Source organism: Pogona vitticeps, chromosome 2 (genome assembly GCF_051106095.1).
Source record: "Pogona vitticeps strain Pit_001003342236 chromosome 2, PviZW2.1, whole genome shotgun sequence".
NCBI lineage: Eukaryota > Metazoa > Chordata > Lepidosauria > Squamata > Agamidae > Pogona > Pogona vitticeps.
In genome coordinates this window covers 103332087-103352669 of record NC_135784.1, presented here as the reverse complement: position 1 = coordinate 103352669, position 20583 = coordinate 103332087, and the positions used below count along the sequence as shown (strand labels likewise).

The window sequence follows — 20583 nt, the reverse complement described above, 5'->3', positions numbered from 1 at the left end:
ATGTTACTTTGTTCATTGATTTCAATGTCCATCAAATAAAAGTATCTAGTGATACATGGGCATGTTAGGGTAACTAATTACATGCTAGTTCAATTTAAATTACTTCCACTTAATTACTGTGACTATTAATTTCTTGGCTGAGAAAGGAATATGTAGTGTTACTTCAAATGTTATGTACAGACCAAAGGAATAAATCGGAAAATGCAACCAAATGAGATTTAATAACAAAAGTTGCAAGGAGACAAACATAATTTACACCTTTAGTGTCACAGAGGAATTGTGATATTTGTGTGTGTAAGGAAAAAAATGATAATTACCGGTAAATGTGCAGCACTTTTTATGTTGGATCAAACATCATTGGAACTGTTCACAAATTGTGTGACGCATCTAAATTAAATATCATTTGCTAAGCAGGACAAGGCCATTGGGATATTTAGGAGACACAACAACAGACCTTGAGAGCTAGAGACGAAAGTTAGTCAAAGGAGCATCTTTGGAGGGTTAAAGTTTAGAGTCCACTCTAGTCCAAGTCATCAGGTGAAACAGAAACAGTGAAGTCTATCACATACCCTTCACATCCTAATGTCAATAATTTCAGATTATTTTCCTGAAGAGATATTTACAAGGATCCTTTTACAAAATTATGGTATAAAAGTAACATTTTGCTATACCTATGTCACAAAGATTTTAACTGAGGGGAAATGTACCATATTCAGAGTAAAATACTCAAGAAATCATTAAAAAGGGGCATCAGAGCAGTGATCAGACCCAATGAAACACCTTCAAAATAAGTGCAAATTATGATGCAGTTTTGCTTTACCATCCTTGACCACTGCATATTTCTAAGTGGAGGCTACATCTGAGTTCTAACCTCCTATGGCTCATAGGAAAAATTGTGCACAAGGCTTTAGCCGAAATGAAACCAAGAAAAGAAAACCAAGACAATATTATAGCACTGACCAGGAGGGGAGAAGAGGGAACACAGGTGACAAGCCTACCAACTCCGGCTGAGAGCACTTGTGTCTTTCTCTTATTGAAACATGCTGGGACACGCTACATTTTCTGCTATACAATTATGCAGCAGGATTTCATGGTTGTTTCAATAATTCTGTGCTTAATTTATTAAATCATCTTCTTTTGCCTTTGCTGGCCAATTGCTTTAAAACAACACAATTTGACGTAAGCTTTATATGACTGAACTTAGTCGATTTTAAAGTGCAATGGCTTCTACCAAGGAATGAACATTGAAAATTTCTGATAGCATTGAGAGTTCTCAGGGCCCCCAGCATCCTCACATAGCACAGTTACAGCTCAAAGACTCCACTGTGGGAGGATTAGCTCTTCAGTGGTTTACATTTGCAGTGCAGATGCAGTGTTGGTTAAAAATTGTACGGCAGTAGGCATGGAATAGAAATCATTTGGGAAGAGGCTAACATGTATATACAAATGCTTCTCTTGGTTTCTTTATGAATACGGAGTTATTATTAATCATGCTGAATGAGCAGGGAGTTCAGATGACCACTCACAGGTTTAAAGGATGTGTGAAGGAGACATGTGTCTTGTGGGATATCACTCCTGTTGTCTATGTGCCCAGCATCCATGCTCTCCTATCATCTCATATTCAGTGAGTGAAAAGAGGCTCCATCCATATCTGATTCACATACAGAGATATCTCATCCAAGGATAATTTAGATCTCCTTTCCTATAGAGAGATGCTTTACATGGATACTTTGGTACAACCTCAGATTCTCTTCTCATACATGCACTGTATAGACTTGAAGGAGAGCATAGCCACTGAAGGGCAATGATACTCATGATAGCCCCACGACCCTTTCCCATGTTCTTCAATGTATGGTAGAGGGTGTTTGAATCCACTGTTAAGAGTTATTATAAATACTGTATCTCCATGGGTGCTGGGCAAATAAATGCTTTTTATTGTTATGTCACTGTTGGGACCTGACCAATGAACTCATGACAAAAGGATGGGACACATTTGGGTTTTGTGTATGTTTCTGTGTGGCCTAAAGCATACAATGGTCATTGCTGTTGAAAGTTAGTTTGAAAGAACTTGAAGATGCCTTTTAAAAATATATTGTGACTGGGCTTCAAAAATGTATTTATTCTAGATTTGCCTGTGTAATTTGTAAGCACTCTTCTCTGCTTCTTTCTGTTTCCCCACCACCACCATGATTAGTTGAAGTTTCAAAGCATAACAAGAGAACATAGATTTGACATAACTTTAAATGTGTAAAAATGGATGTAAGTTTTATGGCAAATCAGCTCACAATTTTCAGTGTCTGGTGTTGTCGAGTATATTTTAATTGGTTTTAGATTACTCTGTTTTTTTTCATAACTGAATGGTAATTGACTATAAATGAGAACACTGTGAATGAGAGAAGAATGTGAACAGCAGCAGCAATGAAATAAAATAAAATAAATCCTTTCTTTCCAGGGTCCTGGATGACAGATGTGAATTAAGTGTCTGATTTATATAAAAACTAAACGTTTTCTCCCCTAAAATATGCTACTGAGAAGCATGCATTTTGAGACACAGCAGTTATTTTTCTTTTTTTAAAATAAAGAACCCAATTACTTCAACTAATGGCAAATTTTTAATGAAGGGGAATAAATGACTTTTGGAAATATTTCTCTCTATGCTGGGAGCAGCACTGCTGGTTCTCCTGTCTGCCAAAGCAGCAGTTCATTGCGCACACTTTGTAAGGCCGCCGCTGTTTAAAAAATAAGTTTAAAAGCACTCTTTCCTGATTACATAGAAGATAGTTGCATATTTGCCCATTTGTTTTCCGGCGTTCGACACCGAGGTACCTCTTATTTTTACAAACATCTCAAACAAAACTAAGTCATGGGTTCCTACGTCTGAAAGGAATGTACTGGGGTAGTACAAGGAAAAAAGGACTGACAGCATAGAACGGTCATGTTTGATCTCAAAAAGGCCTTCCTGAATTGTGCAGAAACAGTAGTAGTCATGCCTAAAGCAGACCCACTGACCAAAATTCTGTTGCTTAAGGCGCTAGATAGCATGATAGCAGGTAGGCCCATTGAATCAGTGAGCATTTAGTGAGTTACATTGATTGACATGGGCCTTCCATGCTCAAATAGATCAGTTAGAGTAGGTCCATTTCAATAAATGGAACTTAGTGGGGGCTTGACCCACCAAATCCCAATTGATTCAGTAGCCCTCCTCTAGAGTGATTTAGTATGCTTAGCAACAGGATTCTGGCCACTGAAATCAATGAGATTGCTATCATTCTCACTGCTTTCCAAACCTTTAGGTTTTGATGCCTTATCTTTTCCATTTGACATCAACAGTGATGTCTTCAGCGGAAACCTGTAGCTGTTGGAGGGCACTGCAGTGGTATGGCCACTCTTTACAAATCTAGAAGTGCCTTAAGTAGAAATAATAATATAGTCCACATTATTCAACTTACCTTGCTAAGAGATTTTTTTTTTAAAGACAGGTGGAAATTTTAACTATTTAACTATTTCAATTTCCCTGACTTTTAAAATATTTATTATTTCGAACACGTATATCAATAAGATTTTCATTTTAAAAAAAGAGCTTTTTTTAAAAAAAACAACAACAACTTTTGACTGTGATTGTGTGGGCAACAAAGTATAATAATCTGTTTATCTCTCTGTATGAAAATGTCTAAGCTACAGGCCTGACATATCACCACATGGCATACACAACAGGACATATTATGTGGGATCAGCAGAATGAATACTGATAACCTAGCCAGAATGTAAGGATTTATCAGCCTTTCAACTCAAACGTTGTGTTGTATAGAATCATCAAGGAATGTGGCTTATACTATCTCGGTTGCAGAAATTATTCCTTTTCCAAGGGTATATTCCCAAAACTCAAGCTGTAATTCAGATTTCCATAAAAATTCCCAACCCATTCCTATTTGCAGAGCATACCTTATATTATAAATCTTCCATGTAGGCCAGCATTGCACCATGAAGCTTATACAGTTTTTCCCTCAGTGTAAAAATATACAATGCTACTGCATTTTATTATTATTATTATTATTTTGCAGTTGAAAGTCCAATCAGTATTTTAGTTTTCTGAAAGTCCTGCTCTTCTCTGTCTTCTTCTTCTTTCACCTTTCATACATCTCCAACCCAAACCACTGTGTTGCCCCTCTTGATACCCGATACCTCACAGCGTAATGTGTTTTGTCTCCCATTAATTATAAATAGTGAATCCTTTGCTGGTGTTATAAGGTACTGCCCAAATAATCCACTGTCTTGGATAATTCTGTTGTAGCTGCTCCAGGGCCAGTCTTTGGATTTGATAGGGTCTTTTAAATTCTTCAAGATGTCCATTTTCCCTGTTGACAGCTCCACAAAAAGCACATCCGTTTGCAAATGTGAAGTAGCATATATATAATACTGATTGCCTTCAGTGAAAGAGGACTGAAATGTCAGGTCAGATATGTGCATAGTGGTTTGTAAGTCATAAATCAACTTGATTTCCCCTTGGATTGTTATTGTCTGGACTCTGATCCTCCCGCTGTGTTCATCTGCGCTGACCAAATAGCGTCCATCAGGGGAGATGTAGGGAGTACCTGTTATGTCACTGTTGGGACCAATAACAGAGTCTGTGACACTGTCAATTATAAGCTGCGGTGTGACTGGAATTGAAAGATTTGTTTTGCACTGAACAAAGAAGTATCCACCCAGGTGAGAGTAAGCCATGGTTTGTGGCCAGCAGCTGTAGTTTTTCAAGCTGATGGTCTTGATATGAGCCATGGTCTCCAGATCAATTTTGTGAACTGTAGGCTTCGATGTATTAAAGATGAAACCAAACCTGGTAAAGAAATAAAAGAAAATAATCAAAACCCACACACAAGTGCCTCATGGAAGTTTAGTAACATTCTAGAGAAAGGATATCACATTATCTTAGTGTTCAGAGCATTTACACCAGTAAATGGGTTTTACACCAGTTCTGTGAGGCAGGCCAATGTTGTTATTACTATATGATCTATGGGTTGAGAGAAAGAGCACTGTCTTGTTGAGCTTGTGGCTGCACTGGGATTTTAATCAGGGACCCTATAAACTAAGAGTGACATTTCCTCACCACTCTGCTATACAACATAAAAGCACTAAAAAGAAAATAAGCATTTAAACAAGAATTTCATGCTACTAACTGCTGGTCCTTACAAATAAAGAATAGTCAGTTTCTCCCACAATACCGTACCATTGGACTATTGCAGATGGGGGTTGTAGGTTAGGCATCTGCGTGCCACCCGGGCATGGGCTGTGCTAATTTTTCCATTGTAGTGAAAATGAATAATAAAGAGATAGGGCAAAAAAAGGAGAAATGATTCATGTATTTGCCACTTGCTTTAGGAGAATAATTGCTGCTGTTGTGAGTCGGTTGCAATGGAAAACTAGAGAAAAACAGTCATTGGCAACCCAGTTCTACACCCTTCAGTAATTTATTTGCCCGAAAAACTAGAATGTCATGGATTATGCAGTCATCAAACACACTAAGGGCATGTCCAGATGAGGGAATTCAGAGTGGTCTGGTTTCCCGCTTGAAAGGTTTTTATCTTTAGTGCTGTCTACCTGTATTTGATTTTGCAATTCTTCTGTTCACGCTGACTGATGTTTCATCTCCCAGGAGAAGGATCCAGACAGGTCTTTGAATCATTCCAGTTTGTCTCCCTATCAATTAATGACAGTCTCCTTCCTTCCCCCTTCCCCGCCTTTTCCCATGGCCGTCATTCAGCAACCCATTGCAACTTTTCTTTCTCTTTTTGGTTAATTAAAGTGACATAGCGAAACAGCAATGCATCTACCTAGCATGGTACACATAATACTACCAATGTATCTGGTTCATCATCCTTAGTTTTAAAGGAAGGAAGAAAGGGTGCTTTTTTTAATGGAGGGGGAGACAGAGAGGGATGAAATCCAGAACTGTTGGACAGCTCTGTGGAGTATGGGAGTTCAATTCCGCACTGTGCCTCCTGAAGACAGGAGGGCCTGGCATGCTCTGGTCCATGGAGTCACGAAAAGTCAGACACAACTAAACAACTAAACAACAACAGATTCTTAGAGTGTTAAGTATCTTTCGGTGTTATGCTTTTCTGTAGAAAAACTTTTGATAAATGTAGTAGTCTGAAGCCTTAAATGTTAGCTTTACTTGTAAAGGATTGTGTTATTTTGAATGGGTTTTCATATTTGTTAGCACCATGGTAGCTTAATGCGTAACACAGAGAGGACTAGATCTGGAGTGTGTTATCTGTTTTGATTTAAATTTAAATTGATTTTTTGGGGGGTGGGAGCTTTCTCTTGCAAGAAACAGACATAGATTCTTACTGTTTACAGACTAAGTCCTCTTTCTTCTTTCCCCCAAATAACTGATCTTGGGTTTTGGGTTAGGGGTATTAACAGAAAAAAGAGGCAAGGCAGGGAAGAGGAGTGAATTATTGTGCATGGGTTGCATGTATGTGTGTGTGCAGAACTGGTTGTGGCTATTGGACTTCCATCCTGTGGCAAAAATGGGAGGAAAATACACTCTTTGTTATATGACCAATGTATCTTGTATATCTAGAATAGTGCTGCATCAATAAGACAATGCATTTTAAAAAAATTAAAATGGGGTGTGTGTTATCTATCATCCCTTTCAATGCCACAATGCACCAGATACATCACAGGATTGTCACCTCAGATAACACTGCCCACAGCTCTATTTTGGTGGGGACTAACCATCTGAATGGACTACACAATGGAATAATTAGGAGCACAATGAATTGCACCAAAAAGTAGCCCTAGTGTTGTGCATGGAAGGAGCGGAATAGCTCTAAAAAGGGGTGGGATGGGGTCAAAACACCTATGGATGCCATAATTTCATTTGAACAAACCACACCAAAAATGATCCAAATAACTAGCTTATATAACCTGTCTGGCCAGGCTCTAAGTCTGAGTCACTAAATTTTCCTAGTAACTGTTGTCCTAGTATTCTATAGTGCAAAAATAGCATTTCAGAAGTGCTTTTTCATTGAAACAATACAGCTGCCTCAAATAGCAGGACTACAGGCATATGTGTATGTGTGTATGTGTGTGTGCTGAAAAGTATTACTGAGTACCCAGCAATGGCAATGTATACAAAAAGAGGATAATCACACCTGAGCATCCCTGGGAGCTATTGTGTCATCTATCTGGTTATACTTGCCTCTGTGAAAAACATGACTTGGGACTCAAAGTACTGGCAGAACAAATGAAAATGGTATGCAACTGGAGTGACACTTACAGTTCTTCTGAACCATTAAGCCTCAAGAATGTGTTAAACCTTCCTTTTAAAGAATTAAAAAGCAAATTCTGATAAATCCTATACCCATTTACTTTGGGGAGATGTTAGCAAATCCTATACCCATTTACTTTGAGGAAATGTTGTAGCGAACAGCCCTGTCCTCAACTGTCCGTCACAGCTGAGCAGTGGAGAAGGAGCCAATGAGTGGATGGAAGGCGGTGCCAAGAGGGGAGGGGTTTGGATATAAAGGCTGGTGTATGGAGTATGAGAGAAATTCAGTGAGTGAGAAGAGAATCTGTGAGTGAGAGAGATTCTGGTAGTGAGAGACTGTGTGAAACTTAAGAGTGAACTAAGGGTGATTGAGAGATCTGTGAGAACGCTGAATGGTACAGAGAGTGGATAGAGCTTTAAAGTTAAAGTAGTACTGATTCAATTTCAAGTAATTAGCAACCTGTGATTTATCTACTGTATATTAATCAGATGTTACCCTCCCTGATCAAATAAATAAATTAAGTTTTAAAAGCACACATGTCTCCTTGATTGAATGGTATTGAGACAGCAATACCTGGTGGCAGTGAAGAAGGAAGAAGAGCGAGAACCTTGTGAAGGCCTCCTCCTTCAGAGGAGACCGCCACAGATGTTAACTTATTAACATAGGTATTGCAGGGGTTTTCTGGGCCTAGGGTACTAATGAGATTGTGAGCATAACACAAGATTTGTAGACTGCACGTCCTGTGATGTGTCTAGCAAGAACTGGTTTTCTGCTTGGGAAAGGGAGGCAAAACCTTTCTGGAAATCTGTCAGCCTCCCAAAACAGAAGTCGTATTCTATCTCATTAGACTCCTACCATACTGAGAGTAACCCACCCACACCTGAAACTGTTGGTTCAATAAAATGAAGCAGGATAGCAGAGACTCTTGGCAGTGTCTCTAATTAAGCAACACATATTTCCCAGTTTTGACCTGTCTGGAGCCCTACTTGAGAGTGGATGAATAGCTAGAAGCTCATTTATTGTCTTGCTCACCGTTATTGCTTCAGGTATGCTTCTTTTTTTGTTTCATGTGTTGCTGCTTGACTTCCAGTTGATGAAATACTTGGGAGCAAAGCTGCATAGTTTTCATTTCCTAACATGGTATAGCTCCCAGCAATTGTCACACAAGTAAAGCAATTCATACTCACGATTACTCAATAATTTCATCAGATGGAAGGAGCAAACTAATGGGGGTAAGGGGTTCTTACCTGATGTGATTGATAATGAGATTTGTGGGTGGAATAAAATAATCATTCATGCCACTCAGATGAGTGCGAATAATGTGCTGGTTCTCTCCCGTACTTGCCTCTGGTATCACCTACAACGTATAACCAAAATAGTCAACACAGACAGATCAATGAAGTGAGGAACAGAAATGTAAACTCCCAAATGGACATTATATCAACAACATGTTTTTGCCATGTAACTAACCATTTTCCATAAATCAAAATGACGGCTGTCCTACTTCCTGAAAATAAAGGTTGTTGATGAAAAAGCATCAGTGTGTGTGTGCATGTGACATTTGCAAGGTAACAGAATAATTCCCCATCTGCTTTCAAGCTGTTTATATCAAAAGACAATGCAACCATGCAGGCACTGAAACAGCATCCCCACTCTAAACCTGCAGTAATTTTTCTGCACTGCCTACTATAAACATTGTTTTCATGTGCACATTTATTAATCTCACTTAAATGCTCCATGCTAATTCATTGGCTTGAATGACCGACAGCGAAGTCACAGCAGTTAATTATCTCTTTGAATGGATATCTACTGCGCCAGTGGGGAAAAATATATATGGAAAAGGACAGAGTGAGTCTTTCTCTTTTCAGAAAGGCTATTCCTGAGGAGAACGCAAACCTTTGTTATAATGGAACACGTATGCTGTTATTTCCCTGGTATCCTACCAAGATATAGAAGCGACATTTCTTTCTGAAAACTAAAATGTTAAAAATATTGACATTTCTTATTTGAGGATGTATTTTGTGTTTTAGGATAGGTGAGGACAGTTCATGAGAATTGTTTACAAATGCAATGTGTCAATCTTATATTCAGAATTTACAGGTATATATAATTCATTGCAGAAACTGCTATAGTTTTGCTTCAGATATTTGGGTCAGGACATACAGAGATTTTTCCAGTCCAACTACTGAGAAACCCACCATTTCTTGATGGAAATGTTTTAATGTAATTGAGAAAAGTATGGTATATTTGGTTCTTCCATGTTAACAGCAGTAGGAGAAATACAGGTGTCATGCTGATGTATGTGAAATGACCTGCACTAAGATTCTTACATTTGGGCCACTGGCCTTGGGACCAGAAAGACTTATTCTTGAAAAAAACTGTACACTCAGGAAATGATTTAAGAGTACTCAGTTGTTTCCAGGGTGCACAGTTTTTTTAATCAACAGAGGAATGGAATTATACATTATTCTAGAATGTTTTGGATGTTTTAGTTATTGTTGCATGAGCGCACTGACACAGGAAATCAATATTTTCTCTTGAAATTTAGTCTTACACTGGTGACCTGACTCTGTGGGGAGACTGAACCTACTAGAATGGTCTGCCCCTGAAGGCTACCAGATTCAATTGGTTTCCAGGAGGCTGTAGGGGTTTTTCCTTATGATCTGGTGGGCCCTCCTGTTGAAGCCCAGGTTGCCAACTGGTGAACCAGGGCATCCTGGATGGTTGACATGACAGCATCTGAACATCCTCTCCATTGCAGAGCTCATCCTTTCACATGGTTCACAGATGGAATACAAATGAAGAAGCAACCGTGGAGAGGGCTGGAGAGCAAAGGGAAGAGAGCTCTTTTGGATAGCATCTCTGCATAGACAAATGTTTAACATCCTGACTCATATATTGTATGTGTAATCGACAAGCAGTTTATTTTAGACTGAAAATCAGAGTCATTCTATGCGACCTTGATGTTACTTGTCCAGGGGCTTAAGCTGAGGTGTCCAGTGCACCATCCTGTGAGGGGTTTTTTGGATCAGTTTCAAGCTGTGACACCTTATGGTGTGGGCAAGATGATTTGTTGTTGTTGTTTAGTCATTAAGTCATGTCCAACTCTTCGTGACCCCATGGACCAGAGCACGCCAGGCCCTCCTGTCTTCCACTGCTTCCTGGAGTTGGGTCAAATTCATGTTGGTTGCTTCGATGACACTGTCCAACCATCTCATCCTCGGTCGTCCCCTTCTCCTCCTGCCTTCACACTTTCCCAACATCAGGTTCTTTTCCAGGGTGTTTTCTCTTCTCGTCAGATGGTCAAAGTACTGGAGCCTCAGTTTCAGGATCTGTCCTTCCAGTGAGCACTCAGGGTTGATTTCCTTCAAAATGGATATGTTTGATCTCCTTTCAGTCCAGGGGACTCTCAAGGGTCTCCTCCAGCACCACAATTCAAAAGCATCAGTTCTTCGGAGGTCAGCCTTCTTTACGGTTCAGCTCTCACTTCCATACATTGCTACTGGAAAAACCATAGCTTTGACTATGTCTCTGCTTTTTAAGATGCTGTCTGAGTTTGTCATAGCTCTTCTCCCAAGAAGCAGGTGGCTTTTAATTATATACAAGGCAGGATAGCCTTAATTTACTCATTTTAGCTTGATTGAGAACCCATCAACTTGCCTTTCTGGTGGCCTATTGTATCTGTAAGATTCACCTTTAATAACACATTTCAAATGAGTTGATCTCCACTCCCCTTTCTTAGGTGCCTCTTTGTGAAAAGCAGTGATTTTGCCATGTCATAAGCACCATATGGAAAAGTATAGGCTGCATCAGGATTGTATAAGTCACATAGCAAACTTTATAAGGCGTTTCCTTATAAATGCTGCCCATGCCTCCAAGGGGAGGTGGAATAGATGGTTTACTGCATATGTTTTTTCGTTGTCCCTTTCTCCACCCACACAGGGAGAGACTTATCCTGCCATGTTTAGATAGATTAACAGGAGATGCAAATGAGGAGGGATTGGAAAGACTTTTAAAAGATGAAAACTCTTTTATTACTAAACAAATAGCTAAAATTTGCTTATATGTGATTAAATTTCATACTAAGAAGATGGGTTAATTAGAAGGTTCAAATTCTAAATAAAATGTTAAACTTTGCATTTTTAATTCTCTGTGGATATTCCCTTACGTTACCAGGGTATTATTCTGTAAATGTGCTAGATGTATTCCTATGGTTGTATACTGCAATAAAGTTACTCATTTATTCAACTTTATAAGATGGGGTATGAAGAATTCTTTCCAGTCTCTGGCCCCCTTCAAATGTGCCAGACTTGCCCGGGGGGGGGGGGCATATTCAAGAAACTCAGCTGTGGACCTTCTTTTACTTGATCACAGTTGTATTACAGTAAAAAATGAGTCTTTGTAGGTCATGTGCTGTCAAATAACTTCCAGCTTATGGCAACCTGTGAATTAATGACTTCCAAAAGATATTATTATTAATAGCTCAACTCAAGTCTTGCAAACTAAGGATAAACTTCTTTTATCAAGTCAATTAATCACATATTAACTCTTCCTCTTTTCCTACAGCCTTCAATTTGTTCTAGCATTATTGTCTTTTCCAGTAAGTCTTGACATCTCATGATATGTATAAAGTGTGATCACCTCAGTTTAGTAATTTAGGCTTCTAGTGAGAGTTCAAAGTTGACATGATCTGGAACCCACTTATGTGCCTTTCTAGTGATATCTGTAAAGGTCTCTTTCAATGCTATATTTCAAAGGAACTTATTTTCATCTTGTCAAATCACAACTGATTCATGACTCATGTAGTGTGACTAGTAGATCATACTGCAAATGTGGTTTCTTTCTTTCTTTCTTTTAAGGTAGAAGATTAAGAGAAGGCAGATGATGCCTGAGGAAAAGAAAAGGGAAGAACAAAGGGGGGAGGGAGAAAAAGGAATAAAATAGTTGTCCAAAGTAAAAAAATATTAAGTGAAATAATTAAAAGTGGGTTCCCTTTCCCTTGTTGAAGGTTGTGTTAAATGTGTGTCTTGGACCTGAGAATCACGGAGGCTACTCCTTACAACAGAACACAATGGGTGGAAAATAGTGGTACATTCTGCATACAAAATGGGTTTTCACCCAGAGGATGCTTCTGCTAACAGAAAAGGAGCCCCCCTTTCCCCCCTTTTTTTCCTTTTTCTTTTTGCTGAGGGTTACCATGCCATTTCTGAGGGATTCAGGAAACTGGATGGGGAAAGCAGAGTGGGCAAAACCCATCCCTTTCTCTTCTATTAATAGCAGTGTCTTTTGAGTCAAGAGCTATTTGACAAGTATAAAGGTAGAGTTGGATTTGTAGTTGCAATGATCTTTACTCCACAAGCTGGCACATGAATAATCAGTTACTGTAATTTACAAATTTAAGTATATACACTACATAATGGATCCACAAGTTGTATCTGTAACTGCCCAGAATAGAACTTTGGTCTAGATGGTTGGGATAGAAATCAAATCAAATCAAATCAAATCAAATCAATCAATCAATCAATCAATCAATCAGTCAATCAATCAGTCAGTCAATCAATCAATCAATCAATCAATCAATTAATCAATCAGTGAATGAATGAATGAATATTTACACAAACCTTTGCATTTGCATTATGAAACTATGGAAAAGAGAATAAATTGCGGTAAGAGATAAAAACAGGAAAGAGCTGAAACTAAGGCTTCTAAGAGAACATGTTCATAATTATCTACAGAGAAATTGTGGATTAGCTATTATGTTTGCTTGGGTCTTACCTGCAGAGTTGGATGCGACTTCTTCATATTCCCCCAGCTTAGTACCCAAATTTGATCATGTGACTTATCATAATGTAGTTTTACAGGTATAGGGTCAACATCCAAAGACTTTAAAGAAACAAAAACAATTCCATTAGATCTTGCTTATGAGAAGGGAGGTACACATTCTGTGCCAGAGGTTTGACAACAGACCACTGCATGTCATTGACTATATCTTTATGTGGCATTGCTGTAAGTCTCTACAGGCTTGCTTCACATCTAGTGCAATGGAAGGTGACTGCTCTCCTTTCAGTCCTTTATCTCTGTCATCTCTGTTTTATACACAACTTCCACACAGATGGATAGCACAGATTCTGTGGTAGCAAAAACTTTATCTAGAATATTTATATTATTCCAACATATACTACAAGATTTCACACCAGAGTACAAGGTCTCCCACACAAAAAAAGTGTTTGTGTGTGGGGAACCTTAAAGTCACCGACTCATTCAGAACCTGCTGAGTCGTGTGGATTTTTTTTGTTGTTTATATATTTTCAGCTGTATCTCAGCTCTGATACTTCCTCTATGTTGAAAAACAAGTGTTCTCAAAAATTCCAGTTTTTGAAGCTTTATGTTGATGGGCTTTTGATTAATCAAGAAAAATTGTGAAGCCCCTGTCTTGCTGTCATTCATATCAACCATAACTTCACATCAGGAGCGCCTTTGGCTGCTTTACAGCCAAGCCCCACACGTTTTGTTTTTCAAGCCAATCCCACTGAATTAACTGTATAGGAGTGGGACCTTACCACACAATCCTACATGTTTCCAAGTCTATGTTTCCACTGGATTTTTAGAGTACTTGTAGTCTACAGTACAGCAGTTAGATCTACAGATATATAGTCATCAGTATTATTCATTGTGATGTACACTGTCAAGGCAGTAACATTCTCATTGTCAAAAACTGTTGAACGGTAAGGAATACATATGTAATTTTGATACAGTTTTAATACCTATTTCAGCTTCCTGTATGTCATTTCAAGCTGCAAACCTGATGTTTTTAAAATGAAAACATCCATCAATCGTTGGAATTTCCTTTCGGAAGATGCCAAACTCTTGGCATCATCAAACTATTTCCCCCATCCTTTCCAAGTGATGAACTGATGCTGGAAATTTACCTGAATGACTTTCTGAGTCTGGATATCTAGGATCATTATTCTATTCCACGTAGGCTGTGTTATGTAAATATATTTGTCTCTGACATTGACAGCAGAAGCCCAGAGGCAGGACTGAACGGCTTCACCTTCAACTCTAGGACAGATTTCAGCCTGAAATAAGAAAGAATGAAAGCAGGTTTATGTTCAGTGCTATGATCCTGCCCATCTGCCATATACAGTACATCTACAAAGGAAAAGAAACAGACAGCATTAAGTAAAGGTGATGGATTTGCCTATGCAGTCAGAATCATGGAACCAATCTTTGGACTGTCTTCCATTTTACTCTGCCAGCTGTGCTACTTGGAGCACAGAGTTGTGTTTTCAGTTCAGGGCAGACTGCTCAATATGAAGGCCAGGTTGTCTGGGAGGCTCAGTACTTTCCTGAAACAAGAGTGTAGATGTGCTGTGGTTGTTATCCATTGTTATTTACTTGAGCTCCGTCAGGTGCTTCTTCAGGTGAACAGTAAACTCCTTATTTAAGTGCTAAACAATATTTGGCCAAAAGGGCAGCATCCTCCCCTAAGACACAGGTATCAGCAGCCTTAAGTGAAGCCCAAGGTTTGAAGAAGACAGAATCTTTCTGGCATGGCCCCACTTACAACAATATATAATATAACAAGAACTCTAGTATGGTGCTGAACAAATGTTTGATGCCTGACTGGTTATAAGCAGAATTATTGGGTTGTCAGTATTTATTAACAATATAAATCTTGTTTCGTGGGAGGAAAGCACTCATCCAAGTTTAATGGGCACACTGTCCTGTGGCTTATTCTTAAATCCTTGGGTGTTTAAACATTTCAGTTTAGCCTGGAGACCAGTTTAAAGTTTCTAACACAAATTTTCTGAGAAAGGGAAAACATTATTCCTTTTCCTTCACCATCGTTGCTATTTATCTGCAAGCAGACAAAGACCTTCCTCTTCAGACAGTCTTTCCTTTAAATGACGGGTTGACCAAGGAAATGTTTGTGAAGGGATTTTTTTCTTGTTGTTGCACTTGAGCTTTTAATATTGCTCTTATTTATGAGTTTTAACATGCTATCTGTTTCATGCTTTCTAAGCATTGTAATAATTTTATTTATTTATTTATTTATTTATTCCATTTATACCCCGCCTATCTGGTCATTGCGACCACTCTATGCGGCTTACAACATAAAATGAAAACACACACATATATATGTCATAATTATAACAAATGATAATAATTTATCATTTTAGCTTTTAACTCTTTTTTCTTTTAATGCTGTAAGCTGCCTTGGATCCTTTGGGAGAAAGATGGCATATAAATATTTTAAATAATAAATAAAATAATTTTCTTGAATCTACCAATAATGTGAATGTAGAGAAGACAAAGAACCACAATTTACTTTGCCATAGGAATGGTCTCTGTCTCTTAAAACAGGAAGAGGACACACTCTTGTTGCTAAATGTATAGCTGTGGCTATGTGTGAAACGGTGTTAGGATCACCAAAGTAAATAATCCTATAACATCTGTATATTAAATGAGCAGTTGGTGAAGATGTAACCCTTTACATGATATAGGATCTCATGTCATGTACTGGCTAGTACAAGGTGATGCAGATGACTTTCTAGCTGGATAGATGAATCATCTTGAGCAATGTCTAAACATGTGGACCACTTACAGATTACTAGGCAAGCAACAGAACAAACATGGAAAAAGCAGCCAGAAGATGCCTTATAGATGTCTCAGCATGCTGGTACATGATCACTTAAACATCACAGATGTACAGAGCATGCTAAGACATCACAGATGTTTTAGTTGATGTGATGTGGTCTTTATTTATAGGGCCCCAACAGCTCTGCAGTTCAAAGGTTATTGTTATTGCTGTTGTTTGATTTACTGTTATTTCTCTTTGATTTTATCATTTGTTAACTGCCCGGAATAGTGCCTTGCACTGTTAGAGTGATATAAAAATACTATGAAATAAACAAAAAAATATGCATTACTTGACTTCTTCCAGATTAGAGTGTGACAGCTAGCCTTCCATTCTATCTTCAGGAATGAGAAAATGAAGAGTTGTATTGTAAGTAGTGTTCCTCTATTAATACAGTCATGCTGAAACTATTTCCACCACTGTGCATATTCTATTTTTACTAATGGTCTATAAGTCCCTTCTAGATGATATTGTACTAACTCCTCATTCTGTCCAGCTAGGTGCTGCTTGCTACTTCCCAATGTTTTTGCACTTGAGTTCTCACCAGGCCAAGCCAGTCTGGCCAGGGGTGAGAGAATATGGAACTGGTAATTTATCAACATCTTGGGAGATATAGGTCCCCCTGGCCTCCAGTGGTGAAACACCACATCTTACACTTTTTCCTCTGGCTTAATGTTATATATAATCCCGAAGGATAGGCTGTTAACATCTTGGTTTTCCAAGTTGCCTTTGCATGTCCACTCCCATAACCCTCGGCCTTTGCAATGACAGCGGTATTTAAGGCTTCTTCTTGAAGATTGTAGACTAAAAAACCTCAATGCTAATCTGAGGCTCTTCTCTGGATGCCCCTTTCATAGAAAGGAAGATGGAGGTGGTGGTGGTCTGCTTTGAACTGCCCTCCGTAGGGAACTTCACTGGGTTCCTGTGCTTGTTTATTTTATTGCTTGTTCATTTGTTTGACCTAAAACCTGCCTTTCTCCCCACAATGGGAGTCGAGATGGCTCACAACCATAATAAAGAAAAAGAAAACAATTAATAATTGAAAGCAAAGTTAAGTGCGCAGCACGCACCCAAGACCCAGAGATTAAAATTCTTCAAAGTACCATACCCATCTGTTAGAAGTTTCTTCATAAGTGGCTCATAAATTGTCAGAGGCTGATCACAATGAAAAGGCATTTGCTTATTGGCAGAAGAAAATTTGAAGAAGGGAAGAACAGCTCCCTTCATTATGAAGTGGCAAAACTTGGAAGCAACCACTGAGAAGGCTTCTGGCACTAACTGAAGGGTGTTCCATTTCCTTGCGCTATTTGTTTTCTTCATTTATTTTAAGCCTCTACAATTTTTTTTATTCCCTGGAATTCTTTGTTTGTTACGTAATATTTGTATCTATATGATCTACTCTCTATTAAGCTGCCCTGAGAATGTATATTGGTCATTAATTACAACATACATTAATCATCGTTATTTATAGGTTTAAAAAAAAACTATTGAGAAGTGTAGCATACACTGCACTCTTTATTTTTTTTTAAATTGTATATTTTTCTTCTGGGCATTTACAGCCTTCTGTGATTTGTTTGTTAGGCAAGATTTATTTTGTTTTGTTTTATTTTTGCAATTTGTTGTACGTTTCTCTTTTATCCATACTTTTTCATTGTGGCCAGCCTTTGACAATTATCTATAACATGCTCTGGGAACTGTGGCTGAAGAGCAGATAACAAATGCTGGAAGTAATTAAAAGGAATACTCCTGAATGGGATTGATGAGAAGGATGTATTGTATTTAATGCTTTACCATGAATCCCAAGATGGCTTGCACTGGCCAGAATGGAAGGTGTGGGTGGGTGGACCTGGGTGTGTGAGTTTGCTATCTTTTCTGTAGAAGAGATTTTTAAGCCCTCCTCCACAGTAATCCATGGGGGAATGAGCGGTGCCATTTCCAAAGTGGCATATCTGAAGGTGAAACAAGACATTATATCCACAAGACTCTATATCCACTTCCCTTTCAACAATAGGATTTCCTTAAAGATTTAAGCCTGCATTTGCTTTCTGATGAACACAAAAACAAAGCACCTCTGAAAGTAAGATGCAAAGATGAGGAGAACCATTTGGGAGAACAGATGTCTATCATCACTTCAGGAGATCTGTTCCTAAATAGATGCTAAGCATATTGTCTGCCAGAATATGTGGTAGATGCATCCAAAGCAGGTATTTGTCCAGCAGAGATATGTACAGATCCAAAGCTGGCTCTGCCCTGTCCCACCTCATCCGATGTGCTTTGTGATCTTGCCTTGCTCATGGTAGCTAATGAACAGAGTTGGGCCACTACAGTGTGCAGTCTCCCTGCTAGTCACCACCTGATTCCACTCCTCCTCAGATCAGGGTTTAGAGTATTCTGCCAGTACTAACGAACTATCTAAATATTCATACCAGCAATTATGTTCTGTTATTCTATAGCCTCTCTTAAACATTCAAGTGCATTGCACAGGCATATGACAATCAGTCAGTTTTGTTTTTGTTGCGTTTCTTAGAATCCTGCCAGCATTCTCATATGATCTGATTTTTCTCCGGGGCTCTGCATCTTTTTTCTTTCCATGTGGCCATTCTTGTATACTTTGATAGGAGCTTTTCCAAATAGGGATGTGGTGGCTGCAAGGTCGAAACATCAGCAGTTTGAATCCACAAGATGGAGTGAGCTCCTGTCGCTTGTCCCAGCTCCTGCCAACCTAGCAGTTCGAAAGCATGTTAGAATGTGAGTAGATAAATAGGTACCACCACGGTGGGAAGGTAACGGCATTCCGTGTCTAAGTTGTGCTGGCCATGTGACCACAGAAACTGTCTACGGACAAGTGCCCATGGTTTGGAAACAGGGATGAGCACCACCCCTTAGTGTCAGACACGACTGGACAATTGTCAAGGGGAACCTTTATCTTTACCTTTCCAAATATATACTCATTCTTTACTAACATGCATTTGCCTGCATTTTTCAAATATACATCTTACTAGTTTTAGATTTTGTTTTCTGTAATTCAAAAAGAAAAGTGAATCTGGCGCTCAGTTTCTTCCTAATCATGGAACTCTCAAAGATGTACATATGCTTTCAAGATATACTGTATATTGCATCTATCCGGTATCTGTGAAGATTCTATCTGATAGTTAACTGGCTGCATTTATTAAACAGTATTGGTTAATGCAAATGCCCATTTCTAATGATGCAAAAGAACTTTTTTCAAGAGACAGTCTCCAGTCTAGAGACATACCAACAAGAGACCTACTGAATAGGGGCCAGTACGTCTTGATGCAGCCCCTCCCTTCACCTTGGCAGGCTGGGCTGCAGAGCCTAAATTTCTTAGAGTCCAGGAACAGTGAAAGAGAAAGCTCAGTAAGGCTTTATGGATGATTCAGCTGTCCAGCTAATGAGTCTTCATTAGAATGCCTCCGTGTCTCTCCAGCATGAACAAAGCCTGCATTTTAAGTGGAATATATTTTTCTGCTTCAAAAGACTGATGTGAAGCTAGCTATATTTCATTTTGTCCAGGATAACGCATAAAACAGAGGGTCTGTGAAATTCAGCAGTTATACCTTATTTACCAGATTTAAAATATGCATTTCTTCTCAGGCACATTTATATCATTATCCTATATTTCTTTCTCAGTATTTTTGCTGGGAATGAACCAAGCCATTTTGCCACTGGTAGAGTAGCAAATGTTCCCTCCCACTATAGAACCAAAGCCAGTCATTATTCAGACAAGTTCCCACAAACACTTTTGCCCGGCACTATGTACACTGGTAATTAAAAACAACTTTAAAAATAATAACAAGTAAAATGACTTTTTGTTTCCCTCTGTGAACTTTCTTTGCTTCTAGAGGATTGGCCTCAACTTTGATTGATGGGAGAGCTGGGCTTTCTGTTTTCAACCAAGCCAGAATTACAGTTATCTTGGATATGAATGACCCCAAACTTACATAACTTGGAAAAACATTCTCATTCGGTTTCACATGTCTCTGGATCTCACAGTCAGTGGGTTGTATTATTGTGATTCCATCATCAGAAAAGACATAGAACATGTTTCCCACACTGAGACCTTGAAGAGAAAAGACAGACAGACAAACAAAAAAGAGCAAGAAGAGGGGAAAAACCTGAAGGTCATTATCTCCCAGGTCTAAAAACAAACGATGTAGCTTAAAATTAAAAAATAAATAAATCACTATACCTTTACAAAAAGACACCTAGAAATTGGGAGGATGCTTTGGGTGCATTCACAAATTAAAGTTCATGTCACGAGTAGGGCATTGAGGTGTGAGGAAGGAGGTACAGATAGGCTCAAAAATGCATTGCCTTGGTGGTAGCCGTCACAGATTCATGTATGGGGCCATCTGTTTTGTGATCCAGCTAATATGCAGGGTCTTCTTCCTTTACATCAGAAACAGTCAACTAACTTTGCCTTTTCTGAGAAATGTTTCAAATGCAGGAATGCAACCGTGCATTGAACTTAATTGGAAACACTATTTTAGACTGCAACAAAAAACACTTTATTCTTTCTAGGAAAGTCATTTGTCCTGACCGTTGGGAGCAAATCCTTCTAGCCACCAAAGCAAAGACATTTTTGAAATTTTGCAGACTGTAATTCACAAATGTGGAATCTTCTAGCATTGCAATAGCACTTGTCTA

General features: G+C 38.7%; 1 protein-coding gene across 2 annotated transcripts in view; it reads right to left on the bottom strand.

The window, feature by feature from the left end:
• Nucleotides 1-202: 202 nt before the first annotated feature.
• FSTL4 (follistatin like 4) overlaps nucleotides 203-20583 on the bottom strand; it is a 573664-nt gene continuing 553283 nt past the window's right edge. For both annotated transcript variants that reach the window (XM_072990161.2, XM_072990162.2), the window contains 5 exons: nucleotides 19878-19996; nucleotides 14204-14353; nucleotides 13050-13157; nucleotides 8522-8631; nucleotides 203-4834 (listed from right to left, as the gene is read on the bottom strand). In XM_072990161.2, coding sequence (XP_072846262.2) covers nucleotides 4132-4834; nucleotides 8522-8631; nucleotides 13050-13157; nucleotides 14204-14353; nucleotides 19878-19996 — 1190 coding nt within the window. In that variant the 3' untranslated portion in view covers nucleotides 203-4131. The remainder of the gene's footprint in view (nucleotides 4835-8521; nucleotides 8632-13049; nucleotides 13158-14203; nucleotides 14354-19877; nucleotides 19997-20583) is intronic.